Below are 26,843 nucleotides of genomic sequence, written 5' to 3'. Positions count from 1 at the left end.
ACAGTGGACTCCCTTTTTTGTTCAATTATGAACAAAGCTTTTGGGTCACATGCTTTCTAGGCCAGTTATATTGGGTTGGAAAAGCAGAATTAGGTCCTTGTCTGCATCGTGTTTCACTTCAACAGCCTATAATAACCATCTGAATCCTCATTATATAGTGTCCTTAGGCTGTGTTGATCTTTGGTTCTTTGAATTGTTTCTAGCAAGATCACCTGATAGCTTGGTTTTTCTGCCTTTTCATCCATTGAGAAATTAATCAAAGAGCCCAAATTATTTGTGTTCTTGACCTTTGTCTCTAATTGTAAGTGCAGTATGTTGAGTTTGAGTCCTCAGAAACTTTCAGATTTTAAAATATGAAGGCTCTTGTCACAATGTTTTCTGTTTTCATTTAGGAAAAATAAATATTTTACCACTTCTTTCTTCAGCCCCCTCTCCGCGCCCCCCCCCCCCATTTCTGTCCCCCCAGTCCCCCATTTCTGTTTACTTACTACAGCCAGGAAGTGAAGTACAGGTTGCCTTTTGGGGGAAGCATGGGCTGACTGGCTGTCAATCGCAGCTGTACTATATTGCCTTAAAACTGAACATTGGACCTGGCTGAAAGCTGTGCCTAATCTGTTCACATCTGCTTTGGATTCCTCCTTGGTCAGCCAAGAAAGAAGCCACGGGTATCGTTCTGAAGTGGTGGGCCAAATAAGAAAATTTCCTGTTGCAGTTGTCCTGAATTTTAAATTAGTGCTACTCACGCTTCATACCCAGTTGATGATATACTTATTTTTAGGGATATTATAAAGCCGCAGGCTCCTGATCTGCCTAGAACAAAGAATTTCATGTCTGGAAATTGATAGTAGAGCTCTCTGGTTTTTAAGCCATCCCTGGAAGACAGGCATATGATTCAAATTAGAACCTGCTGCTTTGTATTAAGAGAAAGGGATGTAAGTTGCCGGTTTCAGCCTGCAGACAAATGCTAACCAACCAGGGTGTTGGAGTTGGAAAAGAGACAGATTGTGTTAGGAGCCACTTCTGTGTGGAAGAGTAAATGACCAGAGGCTACTTGAAGAGTAGAAGGCTTCTGTTGTGTGGTTATGAGTCTCCATCTTTTCCAGTTTCCTCTGTCATTTCTCCCTTTATTTCTGTAACTCAGGGCAGTCATCATTTTAAGATTGAGTCTGTAGATCATAAATCTTTTGCATTGCCAATAAACAAACACTTACTGGTGTTTGTACTGATATTTTTCTGAAACAATAACTGCTCAATGTTTTAGGTTCTTATGATTCAAGATGATGCTTTGAAGTTTTTATATTTAAGATAAAAGCTTCTAAATATAATATAATCTTAGCACACTATAGGAAATTTAAACGACAAGAACAACAAAAAATATTTTTAGATATTCAAACTGCAGTCTTACCTGTAAAACTGTTACCATTTTGAGTGCCTTTTTCCTTTAGTCTTTTATCCCATGCCATCTTTTCCATAAATATAATCAGTACATACATAGTTTTATATGCTGCTTTTGTCCTTTATATTAAGTATTTTCTCAATACTGCTCCATGAAATAATTTTTAATGATTGCATATCAAGTAGATAAAACATATCTACTTACTTTGCCCCCTATTGTCATAAGAGGACAGTAATTCCTGATAAGGTTTTGATGTTAGCCACTCACCCCCCTTGGCATTTATTAGTGCATTTCCATACTATAAACTGTATTGACTTAACCCTTTGAACATACACTATGAGTCTGAGCTCTTCTCTGCCATAAGTTTCAGTTTTGTTCAGTTTGTTCTTGCTTATGCCTTACATTGACGTCATCACTCTTCTGTTTATTTTCCTTTATATTGCTCCAGCCCTAGGCCCCATCGTGCTCTTCCTACTGAGCCCTGTGAACTAAACTTTAACCTATTATAGTAGAGTTTAGTTTACTTGCATTCCCTAGAACCCCGTCAATTCGCGTGACCACAGTTGTTCTCCCTTTCTCCCTCCCAGGCTGGCATAAGCTGGGACATTCCAGCACCCATTGGGACTCTGCAGGTTCTGGAATCCTGAAAGAGAAGTATTGACAAATACAAAGTGCCTTTAAGTTTAAAGAAATGTTTAGGAGCTATCTGTTGACTGCCTTGTTACTATGGGATTTGAATAATTAAAGGGTTATAATCAGAAAAATATATATACTAAAAAAATTGATTATTAAGATTATTTCATACGTTTCTCAAAATCAGCTTTGTTTTCCAGATTTTTGGGTTTTTTTTTTGTTGTTTGTTTTAAGCTATCAAGTGTTTTAATTTTGTTTCTCTTTCTTCTGGCCATCCATGTTTTCTGATTTGATAGTTAATCAAGCCTGTTTACCTTAAGTTGGACACATTGAAGAAAAAGAAGGGAAATCTAAGTCTCTTTCATGTTGTTCTTTGTTAACATAGTAGATGTTGTTAGCATCTCTAGTTTCACTGGGGAGGCCAGTGATACTATAGACAAATAGAAATTTTTAAATTATCTGTAAGCTCTCTTTGTTATTAATTTGGATTATTGAGAAATAGTTATTTTATAGGTATAAGAGCAAAACTAATATTTTAATGATGCAAACCACTTATCACTTACACCTATTAGTAATTGCCATTGTACCAGGACAGGAAGTATACATGTCATTAAAATAAATGGTATTTAACAACAACTGTAAACTTTATCACTGTTATATAAAGTCTTTATAGTTTGCTAGTTATACAGAATTATTGCTGTTTTCAACAAAAACTTCAGTGGGACCCGTTTTAGCAAATAGCTCTCAATTCCTAACCTCTTAGCTATTCACTGAGAGCTGCTCTGAGTTCTCATGCATTAATTTCCTTTTACATAGTCTCTGTCCTTTCCCCCTTCTCTCCCTACTTCTGTCTTCTTCATTAATTAGGGATTTCTTTCTAAACTGTTTCAGTGTCTCCTCTTCTCTCAGGGAGTGTTCTAGGCACTAGGAAATCCAGAGTCAACAAAAGGACCAGCTCTGTGCTCTCATTGCCATAATGCTAGTGGAGCGGAAGTTCTCCTGAAATGGCTCCCCAAAGGCCTACATTTCTTATGAAATAGTCTTTGTAATTTATATGTGCCTTAAATATCTACTTGCATTTTAATGAATCACTGTAGAGCGAACCCCCATGTAATTACCGCTTAGGCCAAGAAACATACACCCACCATTCCTTTGAGGGAGCATCGCTGTCTGGATTTTGTGCTAGTCATTTACTTGCTTTTCTTTTTGTTTTGATTTTTAATAGTTTTTACCCCCTATATAATGCATCCCTCAGAGTTTTACTCCAAAGTATGCCATTTTATGTTAAATGTGATATGTCATGGCCCATCCTTATACAATATAGTTTTCTTTTTTAGTTTTTGCTTGAACTGGGTATGAATGGAATCATATTGTATATATTATCTTGTCTTTTTTCATGCAACAATATACTTGTCCCTCTTGTTTTGTATATCCATGATTTATTTATTTTTATTTCTGTGTGACATTCCATGATATGAATATACCCTAAGTAATTTTTCCATTGTATCTCTTGGTGGATATTTCATATTTCAGTTTGAAGCTCTTGCCAACAGCTGCAGTGAGCATTCCTAAATATTTATCCTGGTGCACTCTTAAATATCAGTGTACTTTCTTAATAATTTATAAGTATAAACTTAGGAGTGAAAATGCTGGCCTGTACAATGTGCATGTTTTCAGCTTTTACTCAGTCATGCCAAACTGGTGCCCAGCGTGTGTGCGAGTTCTCCTTGCCCCATGGCCTTACCTCTGCTTGCCCTTGTTATTACACTGTTTAGTTTTTGTCTGTCTGGGGAGTATAACTATCTCATTGCTTTAATTTTTTAAATTTTTCTTTAAAAATGAGGTTGAGCTCCTTTTCCTGTCTGTTTGGCCTCTTTTGTGAAGTGCCTGCTTAAATAAGTTTTTTGGTCAGTTTTGCTCCTGGGTTACCTAACATCTTATTCACGATAGGGGTTTTTGCTTGTTTAGTTTATAATAGTCTAGATATAAGTCCTTTGTTTTATATGTTAACAAACACCTCTCACTTTGTGGTTTCTCTTTTCACTCTCTTTAAAATGTCTTTCAAAAAAGATACATTTTAGTGTAAATTTAATGTATCAAAAATTACCACATTTCCCTTTATGATTAGTGACTTTTGTTTTTATTTAAGGAAGCCTTCCATCCCCAAATGGTATAAAGGTATACTTCTTTATTGTTTTATTTTTTTTTAATTATAGTTTTACCTTTCACATTAGGGCTATGATATACCTGGAACTGATTTGGGGATATAAGTGTGAAGATGTCCTTTTTAATTTTTTTTCCATATGGTTAGCTAATTGTCCCTATGCTGTGTATTGGAAAATTCATCTTTTCCCCTCTTTACACAGTGCTTACTATTCGTTTCTATGCACTGTTTTTGAAGAAACTTGTGAACACACAGTATTCCTCAAACACTCTATGCCTTTGGGAGTAGCATAAGCAGAGTAGAGGGCTGATAGTCCAGAGTAAGATGAAAACCAGTAGACTGTAATAGCTAAGAATTTGGATGTTCTAATAAAAATAGTCATAGTGTAATAAAAACAGTTTAAATATCTCCTTAAATATAAACATATACGTGACTGTACAAGAAGTGAGGGCACTTTGAGGGCACTGAGACTGGCATTATAGGCTGAGTCTAGTCCTTGTTAACTGTTTTAACTTAGGCATGTTACTTAACTTCTGAACCTCATTTTCCTGGGTAGAAAACCAGAATGATGCTCGTCTCAGTGAGGTAATAAATGCAAGGCACTGTAGCGCAGCACTTGACTGAGACTCCTTTAAAAACGTCTGTCTTATTATGTGGTATTCAGAATTCTGCACAAACGGGAGACGTACTCAGAGAGATGAGCCAAGGACTACCCACTTCTAGATATTCCCAGGACACCTGGCTCCCTCCGGGATTCTTGGCACTCAACTGTGTAGCCAAGTTGTTCATTTTTAATTACTTTGGATGAATTTCCCAATAATGTAGGATTATTATTTAATGGTTGTCTTCAAACTTGGTAAGAAATGCCTCATTTTAGTCACAGCATGACATTCGAAATGATTCAGAGTGAATCTGAATTATGTTCACACTCTAATCCTTTCTTTAAACCAACAAAAATTCTGAGGGGAAATTATTCCATTTCTTCCCAGAGTAATTATGTTGTCATGGTCTTCCCCAGAAAAAAGTTGCATAATACTTAGATGATCTTATGTGGATGCTTTGCCAGCTATTTTCCTGTGTTGAAATGCCATTTTCCTCTCTCAGCCTCCTTGCTATGATGATATTTTTCTGATTTTCTTCCTGTAATCACCCATTTGCTCTCCTTCTTGCTGTATCATTTTTGTGTACTTGCTTCCTATGGTTGTTTCCTAAGCCCTAATACCTGGTCTTCCTTTTTCTCTATTTGTACTCTTTCTAAAAATTTTATTGGGGAGCAGATGTGGCTCAAATGGTTGAGTGCCTGCTTCCTGTATACAAGGTTTGATCCATGGTACCTCACCAAAACAAACACAAGCAAACAAAAAACCAGCTCTCATTGGGAAGCGTGTGTAGCTCAGTGACTGAGCTCCTGCTTCCCATGTATGAGGTCCTGGGTTCAATCCCCGCTACCTTCTAAAAAAATTATTGTTATAACTCACTAATTCCTCAGAGTATCCCCACTTGAATTTTTTCATTAAAAAAAAAAGTATTGAAGTGTATCATTCATATATGAGCATACATAAACAATTTAAGTGTATAGTAAAAGTTGTGAACGTACGAAACAAATGAAATTTTTTTTTTTTTACCATTTTCTCAAATTCAAGATGTAGGCCCCCAAAATTCTTTCTCTTTCCAATTCAACTTGTTCCCTCTCTCTTAAGTTCACCACCCACCCAGTCATGCCCTTTACTCTTCCCTTCTACATCCCATGTTTTCAGTCTGTTACCAAGTGCTCTCCACTCTTTTCTTGAAATATTGTTAAATATTGTTAAATATCCCACCTTTCCTAGGCCTTATATTCATCCCGCACCTTCACTAATCTTGAGTTCAGGTTAATTTTACCATTCACCTGCCTGTTCCAAAAGTCCCAATGACTCCCCGTTGCCTGTAAGAGTGGTTCTCAAACCTCTTCAGAAAGAATCATGTTTTGTTTGTTTCGGTTTTTAATATTCAGATGACCTTGCTATTCCCAGGGAATTCAGTAGGTTTGAAGTAAGGCTTGAGGATTATTCTAAATACTTTTTTTTTTCCTAAATACTTTCTAAAAATGCCATTGGTGATTCTGATATACAGGCAGGGTTGAAAATCAGTGGCTGGAGGCAAGATAAGGAGAGGAGTTGGAATTGCTTATTGTTAGATGTCGGTAATTATCAAGAGGTTAGTTTTTATTTTGGTGGTAGGTTCAGGGATACTCATCGTGTTATTAAAAAAACAACTGCTCCTAGAAGAAATCATAGGAGGAAATTTTTGTGACCTTGGATTAGGCAGTGTTTTTTTAGATTCAACATCAAAAGCGTATGTGGCAAAAGGAAGTATAGATAAATTGGAGTTCCTCAAAATTTTTTAAATTTTGGTGTCAAAGGACACCACCAAAAGAGTGAAAAGGCAACCCTCAGAATGGGCGAAAATATTTATAAATCATACCAAGAAATTTGTGTCAACAATTATATAAAGAATTCAATAATAAAAAGAAAATCCAATTTTTTTTCATTGGCAAATGATTTGAATAGACATTTCTCAAAAGAAGATATACAAATGGTCAATAAGCACATGAAAAGATGCTCAACATCATTAGCCACCAGGGAAATGCAAATCAAAACCACAGTGAGATACCACTTCACACCCACTATGATGGCTGTAATCAAAAAGACGGACAATAACAAATGTTGACAAGAATGTGGAGAAATTGGAGCTCTCATACATTGCTGGTGAGAGTATAAAATGGTGCAGCCACTTTGGAAAAGAGTCTGGCAGTTTTTCTTCCCAATCAAAATGCCAGAGTAAGAAACTTCAGGGCTCCATCCCCCACAAAAGATCTGAACAACCAGCAGGAACTGGAAGAAACATTTTTCTCAAAGCTCCAGAAAACAGTTAAAGGACTGTAGTAACAGGGTAAGTGCCTAACCAAGGGAAAAAGCTTCTTAAAATTGGTAGGATCGTGCAGAATCCTTGCTGGCCCTCCCCCATCCCTTCACCAGCTCAGGCTGTCAGTGTCGGTCTCTGGTCCTGGTTCAGAGGGAGCAGAGTAATCCTCTTGCACATACTGGGAGCATGTATGTTTGGCCCCTTCTGTCTGGTGGTGGCCTGTGGGACTCTCTGTTCCTGAAATTGCCCTGCATGTAGAAGGCAGCATACGGAGCACACCTACAGAATGCTGTGGGAGAGCGTGGCTGCCAGAGCAAGGGATTTCTGGCTGTAGGACATACAGTACAAGTACCTAGGACCATGAGAAAACTATTTTCTAGGGAAGAAAGGACATTTGTATCTGTGTGAATGGGGGGGAATTCCTAGGTTCATGTGTGCTGGCCCAAGACAAGATGCATGTACAAAAAGGATCAGGGAGGCAGGCCTTTAAGCTTTGTCCTGGAGCTGTTCTCTAAACTCACTGTATGGGTATCTTTGAAGGCGAGCCCTTGCATAAGTTAATCTGCAAAAACTAGAATATAGTCTGGCAGTTCCTCCAAAAGGATAAACATTGAGTGACCATACTGTATAACCCAGCAATTCCACTCCTAGGTATATTCCAAGAGAAATGAAAACATAACAGCCACACAAAATCTTACCTAGTAACGTTATTCATAATAGCCAAAAAGTAGAAACAACTGATGAATGGATAAATAAAATGTGGCATAGCTGTGTGTAGCAGTTTGGTATTATTTATGAATTCCTAAAATAGATATTGGATTATGTTTGTAAACTGGTCTGTACCTGGTGTGATTAAATTATGATTAGAGCTTTGATTGAGCCACATCAGTAGGACTTTGAGTCCCTGCCCCCTGGTGGTAGAGAAGAGAGATGGAGTTTTGATGCTGGAGCCCAGGAAGTAAACACAGAGGAATAAAGACTGCTCCTTAGACATGGCAGAGGCCCTGGGAAGAGAGACAAGCTGTTGGCCTGATAGTGTGCAATTGTAGAGACAAAGGCCTGAGCAGCTGAGCCTAGAGAGAAACAAGCTCCAGGAAGAAAGGAACCCAGGAAGCCTTGCACAGGATGGCAGCCATCTTGCTCCAACACATGGCAACAGACTTTGGTGAGGGAAGTAACTTATGCTTTATGGTCTGGGAACTGTAAGCTTCTCTCCCAAATAAATACGCTTTATAGAAACTAACCTATTTCTGGTTTTTTTGCTTCAGCACCCCTTTGGCTGACTAATAACACCATGCATTAGAATATTATTCAGCAATAAAAATAGAATGAAATACTGATACACTCTATAACATGCATGAACCTTGAAAACATTATGCTAAGAGATAGAAGCCAGTCACAAAAGACTATATATTGTAAGATTCCATTTTTATTAAATATCCAGAATAGTCAAATCCAGAGAGACAGAAACTCAATTAGTGTTTGCCTAGGACAGAGGGATTTGTATGAAGGTTTGGGGGAGAAATGGGGAGTGACTGCCAATTGGGATGGGGCTTCTTTTTGGGGTGATGAAAATTTTCTAAAATGGTAGTGATGGTTGCACAACTCTGTGAACAGACGAAAAACCATAGAATGATACACTTCAAACGGGTGAGTTTTAAGGAAAGTGAAATATACCTCAATAAAGCTATATGGGGATTAAAAAACCTAAAAAGTAGGCCTTCAGTGGAACAATGATAATTACATAAACTCAAGATTATAACTAATTCATAATCAAGTTCTTTGTATATGTAGTCTAATGAAATTTTTTTAATTTGAGGAGAAAAGAAAAGGAAAGAAATAAAAGTAGTGACCCACAGGATGAAGTCTAAGGCCCTCGTCCTGTCACTTAAAGCTGTATTTTATCTGACTTGATTGCTATGCACTCTTCTTACCACACAGCCCAACAAACCCTGTACTGTGCCCGGGTCAGTCTCTTTTAGTGTCCCTTGAACTTAGCAAGCTAATTGTAACTCATCTGCCTTTGCCCTTCACCAGCCACCACTCAGAATACCCGTTCTCCTCCACTCCCACTCTCACCCCCACCCCTCCACCCTCTTCCATCTCCATATCCTGGCTATTCAACTAAATTCCACTTCTTTCTTGAGTGGAACGTATCTTTATGCCTTTTGGTTCTTTCCTAGGAACTAACACATTTCTGTATCCATTGGAAGGGCTCCATAAATACCTGTTAAATAAAAGAGTGAAGAAAATGGAGGAACTTGTTTAGAGACTATGAAAGAGACTTTATGAATAAGAAACTTTAAGAAATAATGAAAGACATTATGAATAAGAGCAGTTAAATGAAAAATCACATTCAATGGAATTATGGTTTTCTAGGTCCAAGGTAACTGATCATGCTTAAGTTCTAAAAACTTTGCTTTCTCTGCTTCCTTGGCACTTTCTATCCAAGCCAGCAAGAATTCTTCATTCTTTTCTCCCTAACTTTTGCTTTGAGAATTTTCTCTTCTAAGTTGTGTCATCTTTCAGTTTTTTCAGTTGTCTGTATGTGCAGACAACTAAAAGCTGGCAAAAATCATAGCGATCCTCTTCCAGGTCTGTGTTCCCCACTGCACCTGCTCCCACCTGTTTCCTGCCACATACCCCAGCAACCCCCTAATCCTCCCCTAAATTACCAACAGAATCCAAAATAGACTCGTTTGAGTTTTAAGTGCTTTTATTTGTTCCTTCCAACCCTTTTATGGTTGTAGCAACATGCAAGCAAAGGCAAGCAGCTAAGAGAATAAAGTGGAGGTGTTCTCCTTTCCAATTATTCAGACCCCTGAAGTGTTAATCAGAAGGACCTGAACTTTCAAAATGAGTTTCAGACTTATTATATATTCTTAACTCAAGCTTTCTTTCACATGGGTAATTTGAAATTTCAGAAAACAAGGTATGTAATAGCTGAATGGACAATGAACTTGCCAAAGTTTTAATTTATAAAATTCACAGCAATATTGAAGATTAATGTGAAATACTTATAAAGGACCATTAGTAGGGAACACAAGATAGCAATATGCTTTCAGTGAAACTGTCCGTTTATGCTGTTATGCGTGTTGAAGCAGAGTGGGTCACATCCTGTTAGGTTTGGTACATTAAAGAATGTATTGGGATACCCCAGGATCATTCATTGAAGAAAGAAAAAAAAATCCATCATCATCAGCTGGAAGAAGGAGATTTTGCTTAAATATATAATATTAATACCTTCAAGAGTCAGGAGTAAGAACAATACTTGGAATGATTATAGGAGAGACAGGTTTACAAAACGAGAGGATTTTGCTTGGAAATAAGAGCAAGCAGGTGGTTGGTTGTTGGTTTTGTTTTTTAAGAGAGAAGTTATAGGTTTACAGAAAAATCATGCATAAAATACGTGAAATAAAGAGTTTCCATTTACCACCCTATTGTTAACACCTTGCACTAGTGCATTGGTGTGGTACATTTGTTATAACTCATGAAAGAACATTTTAATAACTAAACTATTAACTTTAGTTCCATCTTTTACAATAGGGTTCACTGTGTTGTTCCGTCCTGTTCTTTTTTGTTTTGTTTTTTAAAGTGTTTACTGAAATCTTATGGGCATCGAGGCCAGCTGTTGAAGCCAGCTATTTGGCTATGGAAGCAGGTGATTCCCAATGTGGCCTTCTTTAGCTGTCAGGCCCTGATCGTATCGTTCATTCTCACACACTCATTTCTCATGTAAACACCTAATAGCAGTCTAAGCCTGCAGCCATCTGTGAAGCTGGGGTTTCCTTTGATACTTTTTTCATTTGTAAAGATTTCCTGTTTTTTTGTAGATACAATAAACAAGTCCGTGCTACTAAGTTTATGCCTTCCCCTCCCTGACAGAATAAAAAGAATAGTCAAACCATCTTTGACCTTGCCTTATTTTTTTTCTTTCTTTTTTAAATTTATTTTTGTATGTTTGTTACAAGTTACACAGTTAACACAAGATAAGAACTACAGTAACAGTAAATCTGCTGTAGTCAGCGGTTGCTTTCCCCCTTACTGTTGTCCTTCACTTAGTCGTGAGGGATTTGGGGCGATGTCCACTCGGACTGCTCCAGGCCATGAAGGCACTGAGTTATTATGGGGCAGAGGAATGGAATTGTTTCGCTTGCCGGTGAAGACGCTCCTTGCTTTGGGGATGGGACTGGTCCCTCTCCACTTGTTCTGTTAGTTGTCCAGGGCATATCTGAAAGAGAGGAGGAGTTGGCTGCGCATCAGCTGGGCTTCAGGGCCCCACCGGCATAGGATGACTCCAAGGGCTTTAAGTGCCTGGGAAGTAAACTTACCAAGTACATTGAAAACCACAGGCTCAAATAAAAGAAGTGGAAGGATCATGATTAGGCAACCTGCGAAGGAGTGAACCGTGTTATCCTGGGGAAGTGCTTTTCATATAGTTCCCGACAGAACCCTCCGAGGGATGAGGCTGTTGTGGGCCCTGTGGCTTACCTACGATGGCTGGGAATGAGTCATGCCCCACGCCAGGGGAGAGGTAGTGAGTTCATTTACAGTTTGCTTTAGAGAGAGGCCACATTTGAGTAACAAGGTTTTCAGGAGGCAACTTTTAGGCATTAATTATAATTAGGCTTCATTTAATTATTACAGGAAAAAGATTCCTTATAAGTACAATCATTAAGATCGAGGGCTTAGCTTATTTTTAGCTATTTTTCTTTATTAGGCAAGGCTTGTACAGTCCAGAGCTTTTGGCCATTTTACTTGAGAAAGTAGCAGGACTTCCCCAGGAAGGAAGTTTAATATCTTGTTAGCTACTATGTCGGCCTCTGTCTACCCAGAATACCTACCTAGAGCAACAAGGCTACATTTATATTCCATAGAAATACAAAGCTGTATAACGTTCAGGGTGTTTAAAAGGCCCTGCCTAACAGTATAACTTACATAGAAATTTGGTTGTTTCTGTGACATAAAAACATTTTCAAAGAATAAAATATGCAACATTCCTATACCGCCCCCCCATGTTGACGCTTAACATTACTGTGGTACCTTTGTTACAGTTGATGCAAGAATGTTAAAATATTACCGTTAATTATAATACATATTTTTCTTTAGGTACATTTCCCCCCATATACCACCCTATTATTAGCACCCTGTATTAGTGATATTCTTTTGTTTCAGCTCCCAAAAGAATGTTCTTATATTTATATTAGTAAGCACAGTCCTCATCCACCAAAAAAGATGTGTTACACAATCCCATGTTTTATCCTCTAGCTTTCCTGCTAGTAACATATACGACCCAGAATCTCTCCTTTCAACCATGCACACCCGCCTGTCTCAGCGCTGCCAAGTACACTCACACTGTTGTACTACCCTCCCCTGTCTACCGCCAAACCACTGCAATCAACTTAATTATAAATTCTGCACAGAGTAAGCATCAGCTCCCCTTTCTCTACCCCCATTCTATCTCCTGATGACCTATCTTATGGAGTCTACCTCTATGAGTTTGCTTATTATAATTCATATTAGTGAGATCATACAATATTTGTCCTTTTGTGCCTGGTGTATTTCACTCAACATAAGGGCCTTGAGGTTCATCCATATTGTTCCATGCATTAATACTTCATTCCTTCTTACAGCTGAATAATATTCCATTGTATTTAAGTATCACATTTTGTTTCTCCATTCCTCTGTTGATGGACATGTGGGTTGCTTCCACCTTTTGGTAATTGTAAATAATGCTGCTGTGAACACTGGTGTGCATATATATGTTTGAGTCCCTGTTTTCATTTCTTCTGAGTACATACCAAGTAGTGGGATAGCCGAATCAACTGGTAATTCTATATTTAGCTTCCTGAGGATCCACCACAATAACTGTACCATTGTACATTCCCACTAGCAGTGAACGAGTGTTCCTGTTTCTCCACATCCTCTCCAACACTTGTAGTTTCTGTTTTTTTTTTTTAATAGTGGCTAGTTTAGTGGGTGTGGAATGATATCTCATTGTGTTTTTGATTTGCATTTTCCTAATAATTATTGATGCTGAGCATCTTTTCATGTGCTTTTTTAGCCATTTGTATTTCCTCTTTAGAAAAATGTCTGTTTAGGGAAGTGGATATGGCTCAAGTGATTGGGCTTCTGCCTACCACATACAAGTCCCAGGATTGGTTCCTAGTGCCTCCTAGAGAAGACGAGCTGACACGGCAGGCAGGCGCAGTGAGCTGACACAACAAAAGAGACACAAAGAGGAAGGACAATGAGACACAAAAAACCAGGGAGCTGAGTTGCTCAGGTGGTTGAGCACCTTTCTTCCACATAAGAGGTCCTGGGTTCTTTCCCGTGCCTCCTGAAGAGAAGATGAGCAGATACAGAGAGCAGACAGTGACCTCAGACAATGTGGGGGGACATAAATAAAATCTTTAAAAAAAATGTTTACATCCTTGGCCTATTTTTAAAAAGGGTTGTCTTTTTATTGTTAAGTTTTTGGTTTTTTTTAACCAACTTGAGGTTGGAATTGAGGGGGAGAAAGGAATTAACGGTGACTCCAGGGTTCTCGGACACTGGGATAGCAGTGCCATGAATGAAGAGTAGACTGGGTTTTGGCAAATGGTGGCTCTGCGGGGCTTCTTCCCAGGCAGTTATCGGAAGATCATGCAAGGAAGGTAAGAGCCGGGCCTGAGTTAAAAATTTGGGGAATTATCTCCAAAGAAGTGCTAAATGAAACTGTGGGATCAGAAGAGTTAGGCCTGAGAAAATAGAGTAAGAAGAGCAGTCAAAATCGGGGAAATGTCTATGAGAAAGCACCTTCTTTGGAGGGTAGAGAGAAGAAAAGCAAATCGCAAAAGGGGACAGAGTTATCAACAAGAGGGTAAAAATTAGGAAAGAGTCTCAAAGAGTATGTTGGTCGTAGCATTTTCAGATACTGTGGTTGCAGGGAGCGTGGTAGCCTGGGGTCGGCGGGCGTTTCTGTGGCGGTGAGGGCACCTAGCTTGTCACACATGCAGGTTCTTCATACCTGGAAGGGTTATGAGTCAGGGACCTTCTACCCTTTGTCAGGCCATCCTTGCCTATTTTCGTAATATCCTTCCTCCAGTCTCACTGCTCCTGCCTCCCATTTACTCTCTCTGAAAGCAGTGGGAGGGGAAGGAAAAGGCGGAAGTTGAAGCCCATAGGCAATCGATGTTAAAATGTAAATGTTCTTGGTTCAATTTGTAAATAAGTTGCATATTCTTTATTTTGAGTAAGCCATCCTGATGATAAGATCACATTATCTAATTTGTAATTCACTATGTCTCTAGTGGCCATAAATGTGTTCACCATAAGAAAGAAAAATAATTCAGTAATTCTGAATCTAATTTGGTAGACTGCATGTATTTTCCATTTCTGATGTGGTCTTAACGTCAGTCATTACCTGCTTTAAAGGAACAAATCCCACCCGCCTTCCTCTGCCTTCCCAGACAGGAAGGTAACAGTGCTGTTTTTGCAGATATCAACCAGTCATGTTTACTTTGAGTTGCCAGATACCATTTGCCTTACAGCAAATAGAGATCTATATCTCTATTTCACCCTTACTTTATAAATTTAAATGGCTACCTATATAGTTTGTAATTTTTTCTTTTCACGTTTTATATTGAAGCTTAAAGATTCTGAACCTTGAAGAGTCTGAAACACTAGTGACTGGCAACTAGTGTTTGCTGGTTAAAATGACCTAAGTTATGTCCATTTCCCTTCCTAGATTTTGGCTTCAGTAACCTCTTTACTCCTGGGCAGCTGCTGAAAACCTGGTGTGGCAGCCCTCCGTATGCTGCCCCAGAGCTCTTTGAAGGAAAGGAATATGATGGGCCCAAGGTGGACATCTGGGTAAGTAACTGCCTTCTTTTGCTCTCCATAGCACTGGTTACCTGGGTTGATGACGACTGCCTTCATCATGGAGACATGCAATGCTCCATGTGAATTGGGATCTTGGTCACTTATTCTTTGAATTCCCAATTCTTTGTGCAAATTCCTTCTCCCAGCACTCGTCTAAATGGCTGAGCCACAGGTTTCAAATCCCCCTTTGCAGTTGCAAAAGAACTCCAAGGGCCTGCTTGGATGGATGCCCTTGCCAAGAATTGAGATTCTAGTATTGCCACTTGCCTCCCTGCTGGAGATTGAGTACCAAGAGAAATTCAGATTATGTTACACAAAATTAATGTCTGGAAGCCAAGAAAAGCGTTAAATAGTCTGATGATGATTGATCTTGACAATGCCCCACATTATTTCATATAAAAAAAAGAAAAAAGTTTGTTCCATTATCTTGTACATGACTCACCATCATCATCATATGCACTCTACAGTGGCCTCTCTTGTATCCTTTGATACCATTTTAATTGTATGCACTTTCCGTTTGGGTTGCAGAGCCTTGGAGTTGTCCTCTATGTGCTTGTGTGTGGTGCCCTGCCATTCGATGGGAGCACACTGCAGAATCTGCGGGCCCGGGTGCTGAGTGGAAAGTTCCGCATCCCATTTTTTATGTCCACAGGTAAGGGGATTGCCAGCACATAGCTATGAGTGAGCTCATGGATAGTTAGACAGCTAAGTAATCTCAGGAGTTTGGTGATGGAGTGTAAATGCTTCATTTAACAACCCTTCTTAGTTCCAGTTTGCTGGCTTGACCCCTCCGGGAAGCAGGGATTATAGGGGTTAGAGTACAGGCTTTGGCATCAGACAGCCCTGCCTGGGTTTGAATCTGGGCTCTGCACATTAGTTACCAGTGATAGGTAATGGATTTCTAAGTCTTGTGTGTGTGTGTGCATGTGCTGAAACCTGGGATTCTAAATCTTTTTGAGTTTCAATTTCCTCAACTGAAAGTTTTGTGAGGGTTATTATTATAAGGATAAAATTACATAATGTATGTAAAGAGTGATTAGGCCTATCACACAGTAGCAGTGCAATAAAAATTCCTGTTTCACCCCTGTCCTTTACTCCCCACCTCTTTTCAGGATCATATTTCCGTTTACTGGAGCTGCATTGAAATGTGGTTTTCTATGCAAAGGATAAAGCAGGTTTTGCATCTCAGTCTTGCTGCTTCATTTCCTACTCTATGACATTTATCCCAGGAGCCATATTTTATAAAAGTTAAAGGTTTGTTTTTTTTCAATGAGTGGGCAGTGGGTTAAGTAGCTCTTGGAAGAATGTAACATTAAAAACATACCAGATGCCCAGAATCTGGAGTTTTTATCACATAAGAGAAAACATTTCAGAGACAATACAGACAGTGGTATGCTTAGTTTTGCTTAATTGTCTCTATTCATTTTAAGGAAGAATATGCAAAGTATATATCCACTTGATTGGCTACAATGGGAAATGCATTTTAGAACAAATAGGTGAAATTAGGACTAGATTTAAGTCTCCTCAGAATCAGTCACTTAGTATTATTAGTATATCAGATAATGGTAAGTGCTAGGAGAGGAATGAAATGGAGAAAGGGTTTAGGGTTACTGTGTGGGAGATTGTTTTTTAAAGTATGGTCAGGAAACTTCTTCACTAAAAAAGAGACATTTCAAGAAAGACTTTAAAAGGTTGAGGAAGCAGGCACTCTAGGAGAGGAACAGCAAGAACAGAAGCCCTAGGAAGGGAGTAGGCTTAGAATTTAAGGAACGAGAAGGAGCCCTGGGTGCTGGAAGGGAATGAGGGACGGAGAAAAGAGGTGAGAGGGCGCTAATTGAGGACTCAGTCAGTGAGTATGAAGACTTTAATTTTTCCGCTAAATGAAAGGCATATTCTGGAGGGTTTTGACAGAGGAGTGACATAGTGACTTATTTTTCTCTGAGTGTTATAACAAAATTTTCAAGCACAAAACAAAAAATTAAAGAATTTGACGGTAACTTTGGTTCAGAATCACTTTCAGTACTATGTCGCAAATAGTTTGGAGGGTGCGGAGCTGAAGGACACCCATTTAGTAGGGAGACGTTTTAAAAATCCAGAAGAGAGATATTGGTCGCTGCTTTGCAGGTAGAGATGGTAAGAAGTGTTCAGCTTAAGAGATCCACACACTGTCTGGCAGGTACTGTTCAAAGTATTTTACAAATATTAACTCAATTATTATAACAATTTTTTCCCAATTTTTTCCCAATTTCCCAATATTTATCCCAATTTTACAGGTTATAATACTGGGTCCAGGAGAAATTAAGCAGTCGCCCCCAGATAACACAGCTACTAAGCAGCTGAACTAGAATTTGAACCCAGGAAGTCTGGCTCTAACACTTAGTGTGTTGGATTTGATGTTAGGGAGAGAGCAGTTAAGGTAACTCTAGGGTTTTTGGCTTGAGCAGCTTGAAGGATGGAATTACTAACTGAGATGGGGAAGACTGGGGAAGAATTATTACATTTTGGAGATATGTTTTGGACATGTTAACCTTGAGATGCCCTTTGGACAATCTAAGTTGAAATATTGTATAGACAGTTGAATAGAGAAAGCTACAAGTAAGGGCTAGGAAATCATCAGTGTATAGATAGTATTTAAAGCTCTGAAATGAGATCATTTTAAGGTCGTGAGTATAGAGAAGAGGTTCAAGGACTAAGCTCTAGAACACACTGATATTTTAGAGGTCAGGAAGATGAACAGGGATCAGCAAAGGAATAGTAGCTAGTGAGCTAAATCAGAGAGACCACGTGAAGATGTGTCAAGGAAGAGGAAGTGATGAACTGTCTGGGGTGCTGCTAATAGATCAAGTAAGATGGCTGAGAACTGAATATTAAATGTAGAAATGTGGAGATCACTGATAACCTTGAAGTGCGGTTTTGGTGGAAAAGTGTAAGCAAAAGCCTGATTCATGTGGATACAACAGAAAAGCATAGAAGAAAATAGAGAAAGGAAGTAGAGCCAACTCTTTCTAATTTTACCACGAAGGGGAGCAGAGAAGTAGTGAAGTAGATTGCTCTGGCCAGGGAGACCAGTGATCTTACCATTAATCACCTGGCTAGTCCTTGGTCTTTATTGTCATGTCTGCCCAGCAATGTTTGGTACTTGACCTTTTTATAGCCCCTTTGTGAGCCATCTTATTTCCTACCGTGGCGTCAGTGATCCCTGTGATGGTCAGTCCCAAATCAATTCTTTGGTTCAGACCTCTTCTCTGGGATCTAGGGCTGTATATCCAACCAGTTGCTACCGATCGCCTTCACTTTCATATCTTGAAGGTTACATCAATGGAAGCATTTTCAAAACTGAATCTAATTAGCCCCTCCCCAGATTTGCTCTATTCTGTGCCCCTTATATAAGTGGATCACCATCCAACCAAGGCAGAAGCCAGCCTCAATTCCTCCCCCTCTCACCATCTCCATAGCAGATCAGTTACCAAATCTTGTAGATTCAGCCCTCCATTCCTACAGCCATTTCCTTAAACCATACTATCTTCCTCTTGCCTAGATCTTAGCAGCCAACTATATGGATTCCCGGTTAGAGTCTTGTCCATCTCTAATCCCTTCTCCACATTGTTGCATGAGTATGAGTAATATTTCTAAAACACAAATATTAAAACAACAAGTGCACACATGACCATATCACTTCCCAGTTTAAACTTCTCAGTGGCCTGTAGGGTAAAGTTCACTCCTTAATGTGGCTAGAGCAGTGACTTTTTAATAGTTTTGACCATGTCCGTAGTAAAAAAACACACTTTTCACTGTGACCTAGAACACATATTTAGGCAGACATCTGAACAAAAGCTTTTTTGTTTGTTTGTTTTTTAAAGCAAAACTTACGTTTACTATGTGTCGCACAGTCCAGTATGTTTTATTCTATTCTGTTTTTAAAATGCTAATTATAACTTACTAAGTTGATCTCATGATTAAAAAATACTGGCAGAGAATTACTTTCATAACCTGGCTCCTGCCTACCTCTTCAGCCTCAAGCAGTCACCTTAATTTTCTTCTACTTTCCTGGACAAATTGTTGTTCTCTGCAGCAGTTCTTTCTGCTAGAATTCTTCTGTCTCTCCCCCCCTATACCAGTCCATCCACTTATGTATTCTAGACTCTAGAATAAGAAATTACCTAGAATGTAGGCAATTTCTACCCATTCTTCAGGTCTCCGTACTTTCTCTTAGGTCCTTACCAGACTTGAGTATGGTTATTTCCTTCATTGTATGCCTTCCACACCAGACTGTGAGCTTAGAGAAAGCAACAACTATAAACATGCCTTTTTTCACTGTAGCCTAGCACAGTATCTGGTATGTAGCAGGATTTAATAGGTAGTAAATCTAACTATGCCATAATCCTGCTTAAAACCCTCCTGTGGCTTTACATTATACTTAAATAAAATTCAGCATATCCTTATTATTATGGCCTACAGGCCCAAGTGTGATTGGCCCCAACCCCTTTGATCGCTTTTCCCCTCATGTCCCAAGGGGAAGCACATTCTTGCTGTGTGTCAGACTTACCAAGCAAACACCTTCTTGTTCCTCCAGATTGTTCTCTTCCCCTGATTCTTCTTTCTTTTGCTTCATAGCACTTACCACTACAAACATTATTTTGTCTCTTCACCTCCCACCCCTACCCCACTTGGCTATTTGTTTTTGTTCATTATTATATTCCCAGGGCTTAAGACAGTGCCTGGGTCCTAATAGGCACTCAGTAATAATTGGTCGAATGAGTGAACAAATGCATACGTTTGTTAAAATTCTTACTACAAAAACTCTTCCAGATAATATTATATATTCAAATAATAACATGAATTATAATAATTTTGCATTTCATTAGGGCTTTCGAGTTTACAAAATATGTTCTTATACTTGATCTAATTTGAGCTACATAAGGATACTGTGAGATAGTTAAAGACATGTGATTTTATCATTTTGCAGCTGAGGAAACTTAAGTGTAGAGCAATTAGTTGACTTGCCCAAAGCCACACAGGTAATGAGTGACTTAAGGCAGAACTCAAATTCGGTACTTATTCTACTGCACCATATTATTGCAAAGAAAGGGGAAGAGGAACAAACCACACCTGCTGTTCTGAAGTCCACAGTATTTCCTGAGAATGGCTCAGATCCTCTGTACCCCACTGCCTTTGCAACACAGCAAAAATTTCTTATTAAGGTCTTACCAAGGCTGGCTTCAGCAAAGTGGATCCTGTTAAAATCCTAACAACCATAATGTCAACCACATTGTCTATTAGTCTTCAGAAATAAACTACATAACATTTTAACTACTTAGAAAGAACTAATTTTTGTGTTTTTTTGTTTTTGTTTTTACTTTCCAAGTGTTCGTTTATTAATAACAGAACTCCATTTAAAAAGAAAAGCATAGAAAGGCAGTTCACTGTTGAGTATATCAGTATAGCCATTGCTCCTGGAAATTGTTTACATCAGGCTGGAAATACATGATTAGAAGCAGCCCCAGAATGGATTGAAAATAACCAAACCAAAATCCAGGACTAGGAGCACCAAGAGCCAGGAAGAGCTTTTATTATGTACAAAATAAGCACATGGTAAATACTTTTATTGTATGAATAAAACAACCAAGTGCAGCATCTTAGGGGTCACCCTGGACCGACTAGATCAAAATCTGCATGCCACAAGATCCCAGGTGGTTCCCATGCACATTAAAACTTTAAACATAAAAGATTGAGAAACAACGGTCCAGCAGAGCAAGAGAGGCTGAATTCCTAGTCAGTCACCCCATGCCCAAAAGGTAAGATGGAAAAGAAGCAAGAACCCTCAGAAAGTCCAGACCATACTTTTGTTATGGTCCATGTCATAGTATAACAGTTTTCAGTTCTATTTATGCTTCCTCTCAAGTAACAGAGCCGTTTTCTCTATCTGTAAGCCTTAATTTTACTTTGGCTTCATGCTCCCACCTAAAGTAGTGTCAAGTTAAAATTATTTACATTAAAAGGCTAGGAAAAAGAAATGGAAAATATTTTTAGTTCAATTTTAGATCACACATATATATATAGCCACATTTGTTAATTGACTTTTATTTTTAACACATTTTTTATTGTCTTTTTTTTTTTTTTAAAGATAAATAGATCACACAGTATTGATGTAAGTTGACAGGAAAGGTTAGAGACTCAGAGACAGCTGCCATGATTATCCCAAAGGTGGGCCCTCTTAATCCCAGACATGCAGTTTCTCTAAGTAGGAATGAAAGTTTTTGTCCGAGTAAGTACAGAAAACAAGAAACAACCCAGCCTAGGAAATGAATAGATAATTGCTGTGTTACCAGTATGATCTCGTCTGCCTGCAGGGACATAGGTATCATAATCCTGAATCCAAAGGCCCATCAGAGAATGCTGTTGAAAGGATCAGACATAGGAGAAAATGAATGTGTGAGACTGTTTACTCTTTTCTTGGTTTAGACATCCTTGGAGTACCACGGAGTTTTCAAATTCAAGACTAGAGTCTGTCTCTTAGTCCTTCTGGGCACAATTGTATGTCACTAGACCTAAAGATAGTTCTTTATGTGGAGGCAAGCACCAGCTGCTTCCCAGCCTGCTAGGTCTTCCATCTCTATACTACATAAGGTAATGTGATTAAGGGAAATCCTTTAGAACAAGATCTTTTCTTTCCTCAAGATGTTGTCATAGACTTGAGCTGAGTTTATCCATTTTCTTCTGCCATAGAATCTAGAAATTCCAGAGAGGTGGGATAGTTTTCTAAATTAACACTTGGGAGGCAGAGAAAGGCCTGTCATCTGTCTAGCTTCTTTTTCCATCCAGCCAAGTTGAATTCCAGAGTATCTGCAGCTGTGGGAGGCCATGCTCTACAAATGGATACAGTTAGTTCAAGAATTCCAGGCTTCTCTTCATTGTCAGTAATGTGTGGGATGAAGCATTCGCACTCACAATTAGTGGATATTTCTATGCCTAGTCTTGTTTGACAAAAGCGTCCCGTCGTGGGCATCCCTGAGACACAGTAAAGAGATAACCTTTCAAGTTGGAATGACAGGAGTATTCCTAAATTAAAAAGGGGATTTATTTGAGGCTGAATTGATTTTCTACCACTTAGCATTATAGTTATATATACGTCTTCCACCCTTCCCTTCTAGAATGTAAGCCCCTTGATCAATATCTTCCATAAAACCTAACAGTGCCAGATATGGTATAAACATTCAGGAAATATTTTTAATGAAAGATGGGATCATCACTACATTTACCTATAGAATCTTACATCAGTGTTGTATTATATTTTTTAAATGATTAGTGATCTGAATTATGGCTTAAGCAGCAAGCCACCATTGATTTTACGCACTCGTTACACAGGTCGTTATGAAGGAGACCAGGTCAGGTGACTTCTAGTTTAAAAAGGGTGTTTTCCATCTAATCTGAAGTTGGCTTTCTAGGTCTAAAGTAAAGTAAGTTTGGTCCAGACCAGTGCTTTTGGGTTAAACTTGTCAGAGCATCCCAGGAAACAGTTAGGAAAAAACGCTGAGCCTAGATTACAGAAGGATCAAAGGTTGAACTTGCTGTTTGTTGGAGCTGTTGCAGTTGATAAGAACTGGCCCCATGTGCCAGTAAGTACTTCTGCTGACTTCTCCCCTTCCCAGTGATGGAAGCCAAGAACTTAATTTTTTTGAGTGCCAAACTCATTCACTAGCAATATCTATTTTTACAACCATCAGAAGCCTAATTCCTAAAGCCCAGTTTGCCTTATTCCTATATTATATCACCTTCTGGCAAATATAGTAATATCGGTCATTTATTTAACTGAAGGAAAATTAATTTACAATAAAAAAACTTCAGTGATGGAGAGTGCATAGAGATCTCTTGTGGACAATATTTTTGAGTCCTTATTGATTAAACTTCATTGTGACTTAATTAATTGTAATACTGCATAAGCATTTTATCCCTGGGAATGCAAGACCCAGGCTTACATAATGCTTCTGATGGAGAATGTACTGTGCAGCTACTGCCAAGAGGCTTCCACTTAGAGGCAAATGGCTCTGTCCTGATTGGCATACACATCAAGGATCACACAGCATCTTTTTTGGGCTAAAAGCACTTCGTTTAGAGAAGATGGAACAGGGGCTAAAAGCTCTCCCATCAGACTCCATATCTGAAGGGACGTAGAGTCCTCAGAGCAGTTCTCTTATACCTTTGGAGGTACGCTCCACCACTAGGGAGAAAATCCGAGTAATTGCTTTCATGTGAGTGAATGCAGAAATCACAAATCATGTCAGTTTTGAAAGAGGCTAGAACTATTTCAGCGTGAAGCAGGCTTCCCCTGACCATCCCCATGATTTTACTTAACAGAATAGGCAAAGTATGACCTCTGAGTTCAGAGCTTTTCCACCTTACTTAATGGCAACCCTGTACCAAAAACTAGAGGAAGGGAGGAAATTCTAAGTGGAAGGGCTCTGGAGATTTGGATGCTTGCTAACATTTATTGAACTCTTTCTATGTATGGGCGTGTGCTGCAGTAACTTAGTTAATGTTCAAAATAATTCTCTGAGGTAAGCGATTATCATCATTTGATAAACAAGAGACACGGAAAGGTTAAGTTACATACCCAAGATTACCCAGCTAGTGAGTGACAGAGCTGATATCTGAACGCTCACATTATGGCTTCAGAGACCATCTAACCCTCTTTGACTGTATTTTCATTCTCAGTAAATACATATCTGACAAATTATTCCAAGTGTCAGGAGGGTCCTGGAATAGATATCTTGGTTCATCTCCATCTGGATTCTTTAATGAAGAGGAAGAATTCGTTATCAGAGTTCTCTGGATTGGACCCTGGACTATGGCTGAACCAGAATTTTGTTCTAGTATCATGATTGATATTATGATTCAGAAAAAATATATAAATAAAGATATGATTGTATGAGCAGCAACTTTTTAACTGAACTGCAAAATAGCCTCCAGTAGGACAATGTGGCAAGCCAGGGTCTTTTCAAAGTTGGGGTCAGAGGTAAATGTTGGCATCCCTAGCCTTTAGTCAGGGTCTCTTAATTTCTGAATCTTAATTCTGGCAGCATTAAGACCACCTGGAAAAACTGATTGAAAATAAGGTTCAGAAATAGGTATTTCTATATAATAAATAGAAATATATGATCAAACACTGCCCCCACCTCAGTCTATCTCCAGTTGATAAACTATTAAAACAGAAGAAGAAAGCCTCTTATTGGTTTCTAATAGAAGCTTTCCCTATCTGCTCTATATTTGCTAAATTGCTCTAAGCCATATCTGGATGGCCTGTGTGTTTAGCCACTGAAAGTGCCTTATAGGATTTAGAGTTACAAGGAACTTTGTATCTGTTAACAGTGTTGGGATTTGTATTTAAATCAAGAGCTTTCCACTTTCCTGCTCATCTCTTGCTATTGATTTATCCTTTTAGGAAGATTACTGAAGTAGTCCAATTGTATGGGACTCATTTTTCTCTCCCTAAAAGAACTGAAAGCAATGGTTTAGAAACAATTTGCCCCTCAGGGCCAGTGTGTTAGAGGAACTGGTCTCAATGGTTATTTCTTAAGTTAAATCTTAAAACACAATCAATACGGTTTGTTATAGATTAAATTCCATTATAATTAATTCTAAGATTGTATATATTTTTGGTTGTATAAAACTATGGTATTGACTATTACTTTAAATAAACAGGCCCTGAATTTGGGATTTAGAAATGTTTGTGTATTTAAATTGTGGCAGTAATGTATCAAAATTTAACTTATGCATTAAAAGTCTTCCATGCCTTAGAGAGCCATTGTTCTAGCAATATCCAATATAACAAAATTTCATTACACACAAAAAAACCTTTGTATTTTTTATGATTGTATTTAATATTAATGCTATCAATGAATGCATCTATAAGGGTAGCACCTTCAGCATATGCTATTTTTACGTACATTTGTCCACTTCATTTAGATTTCAAAATAGTAACTATATAAAATAGTAACTATGTCAGCTTTGACTTTAGCTGACAGCTGATGATGACAGGGTTTTCCTTGGGCATATTTTAAAAATGTTATTTCCAGGGCTTAGTCCACAAGCAGAATAAGGATTCCTAACTGTGATCAGCTTCTTACCAAAAGAAGGTACCTTGGCAAAAAAAAAAAAAAAAAAAAGCCTCTGGTTTCTTATTGCTTTGCTTTTTCATTTTTCTGTAGGCATCGTGACATTGCAAGATAAACACACTATCCTAGCCATAATTATGACAGAATCTGGACATTAGGAAGGATTTTCTTTTCTTTTCATTAAGGGAAAAAAAAGTCTTGTGTGTGGTTTTTCATTTTGGAAAAGGCAGCCAGCATTGAAGAGGAGATCTGAATAGCAAGCATTTGTAAATCCAAAACATATAGAATAAAGGGATAGATTGTAATCAAAGATGTGTTGCCCTGACCTGAGACTCTCATTGCAGACCATTCACCAGTCTTGTTCGGTCTGCTGTAACAGTATTAATTCTCCCCCAGACTGGTATCTGTGCTGGACAAAATGAATGGATGACCAAATCAGGCAGTTTAGCACATGGTATCCTTGTTCTGAAAAACCGAAGTTTAAGACTTAACACTATTTGACTTTTAAAAAAAAAATTTATAGACAGTTATTCATTTCCCATGGAAACAGAGGTTTTGGAGATTTAATGTCCTGCTTATTTTTGTTTCCTCTTTGAGGTTTTTTTTCTTTCTCAAATAGAGCTCTCTTTGAAATTTGAATTGCTCTGGTAGGTTAAAATTATTGAAAATAAAGAGCTTTTGGGCTGAAAGCTCTGGAATTACCTTTGAACACACCTAGTATTCATTGACTACAGGATGCATGAGAAACTAAACCAAGTACCTGAAAGAAGCTTGAGTTTCCTGGGTAACTGCATCGTCCTTGCACTCTTCCCATGCCTCCTGGCACACAGATGTCTTATGTTCCCGTCAGCTCAAAGGAGTTTTATGTGGCCAGAAAGAATCTATGACTCGATTTCTTTCAGGCCTCTCCTCTGCCCACAGAGCTGAAAATGATTGCTTTGCCATGCCCAGTACTTTGGCATCGCATAAAGCGTTTAAGGGACAGTTGGCCTTCCCGCCATCATAGGATCAGCCTCAAGAGCCTGATGATTCAGTTCCCTAATTTCTGCCTATTCCTTCCTCCGGCCCATGATTCCTTGATGGGAGAAATTTCTTGTTTCTAGCCTTCCATTGTGGTTTTCCTGGCCTTGCAACAACCAGAGTATATAAACCACATTTGCTCTTCTATGGTGTATTGAATCCTTAACTGCAAAATTATTAGTAGGACAGCTACCACCACTCCCCTTAGATGTTACATTCCTGCCTTCTCAGTTTGTTTTAATTCAATTTGCCTCTGCTTCCCTCCCACCTCCTAGTCGTTTTCCCGCTAGCTCAGAGCCTACTGACCATGAAATTGTTACCCAGCCTGTTTTTCACTAACTTGGCTTGTTTCAGTCTATAGTGATGGAACCTGTTGAGATTACTGAAGGGGGAATGAAATTATTTTGATTTGTTTTTATAAAGCTAGGCTGGCTACTACCTAAAACACCAATACAATTAATTTACTTTGGGCACAATGTGATTTAAGAACTCTGGCTTTGAAATAAGACTGACCAGATTTGTATTCTGGCTCTGCTTCTTATTTCTGGACAAATTTCTTAACTTCTCTGATTTTCAAATTTTTGTCCATAAAAATGGAGACAATAGTAATAGGGGTTGATGTATGAATTAAATACATAAATTAACTTTAAAGGCTTATCACTGCCTAGCATATAAGTGCTCAATAAATGTTAGTAATTATCATAAAATAATATTTTTTAATGAAGTGCTCTATTAATCTTTCCTTTCTTCC

At 38.5% G+C, this 26,843-nt stretch overlaps 1 protein-coding gene across 8 annotated transcripts in view; it reads left to right on the top strand.

Annotated features, from left to right (window-relative positions):
• SIK3 (SIK family kinase 3) overlaps window positions 1-26,843 on the top strand; it is a 277,323-nt gene that overhangs the window by 208,134 nt on the left and 42,346 nt on the right. For all 8 annotated transcript variants that reach the window (XM_071212345.1, XM_071212343.1, XM_071212341.1 and 5 more), the window contains 2 exons: window positions 14,827-14,951; window positions 15,489-15,612. In XM_071212345.1, coding sequence (XP_071068446.1) covers window positions 14,827-14,951; window positions 15,489-15,612 — 249 coding nt within the window. The remainder of the gene's footprint in view (window positions 1-14,826; window positions 14,952-15,488; window positions 15,613-26,843) is intronic.

Source organism: Dasypus novemcinctus, chromosome 27, assembly GCF_030445035.2.
Source record: "Dasypus novemcinctus isolate mDasNov1 chromosome 27, mDasNov1.1.hap2, whole genome shotgun sequence".
In the NCBI taxonomy this organism is placed as follows: Eukaryota; Metazoa; Chordata; class Mammalia; order Cingulata; family Dasypodidae; genus Dasypus; species Dasypus novemcinctus.
Note: the sequence above shows the minus strand (reverse complement) of the source record. Positions and strands in the feature narration are given on the sequence as shown.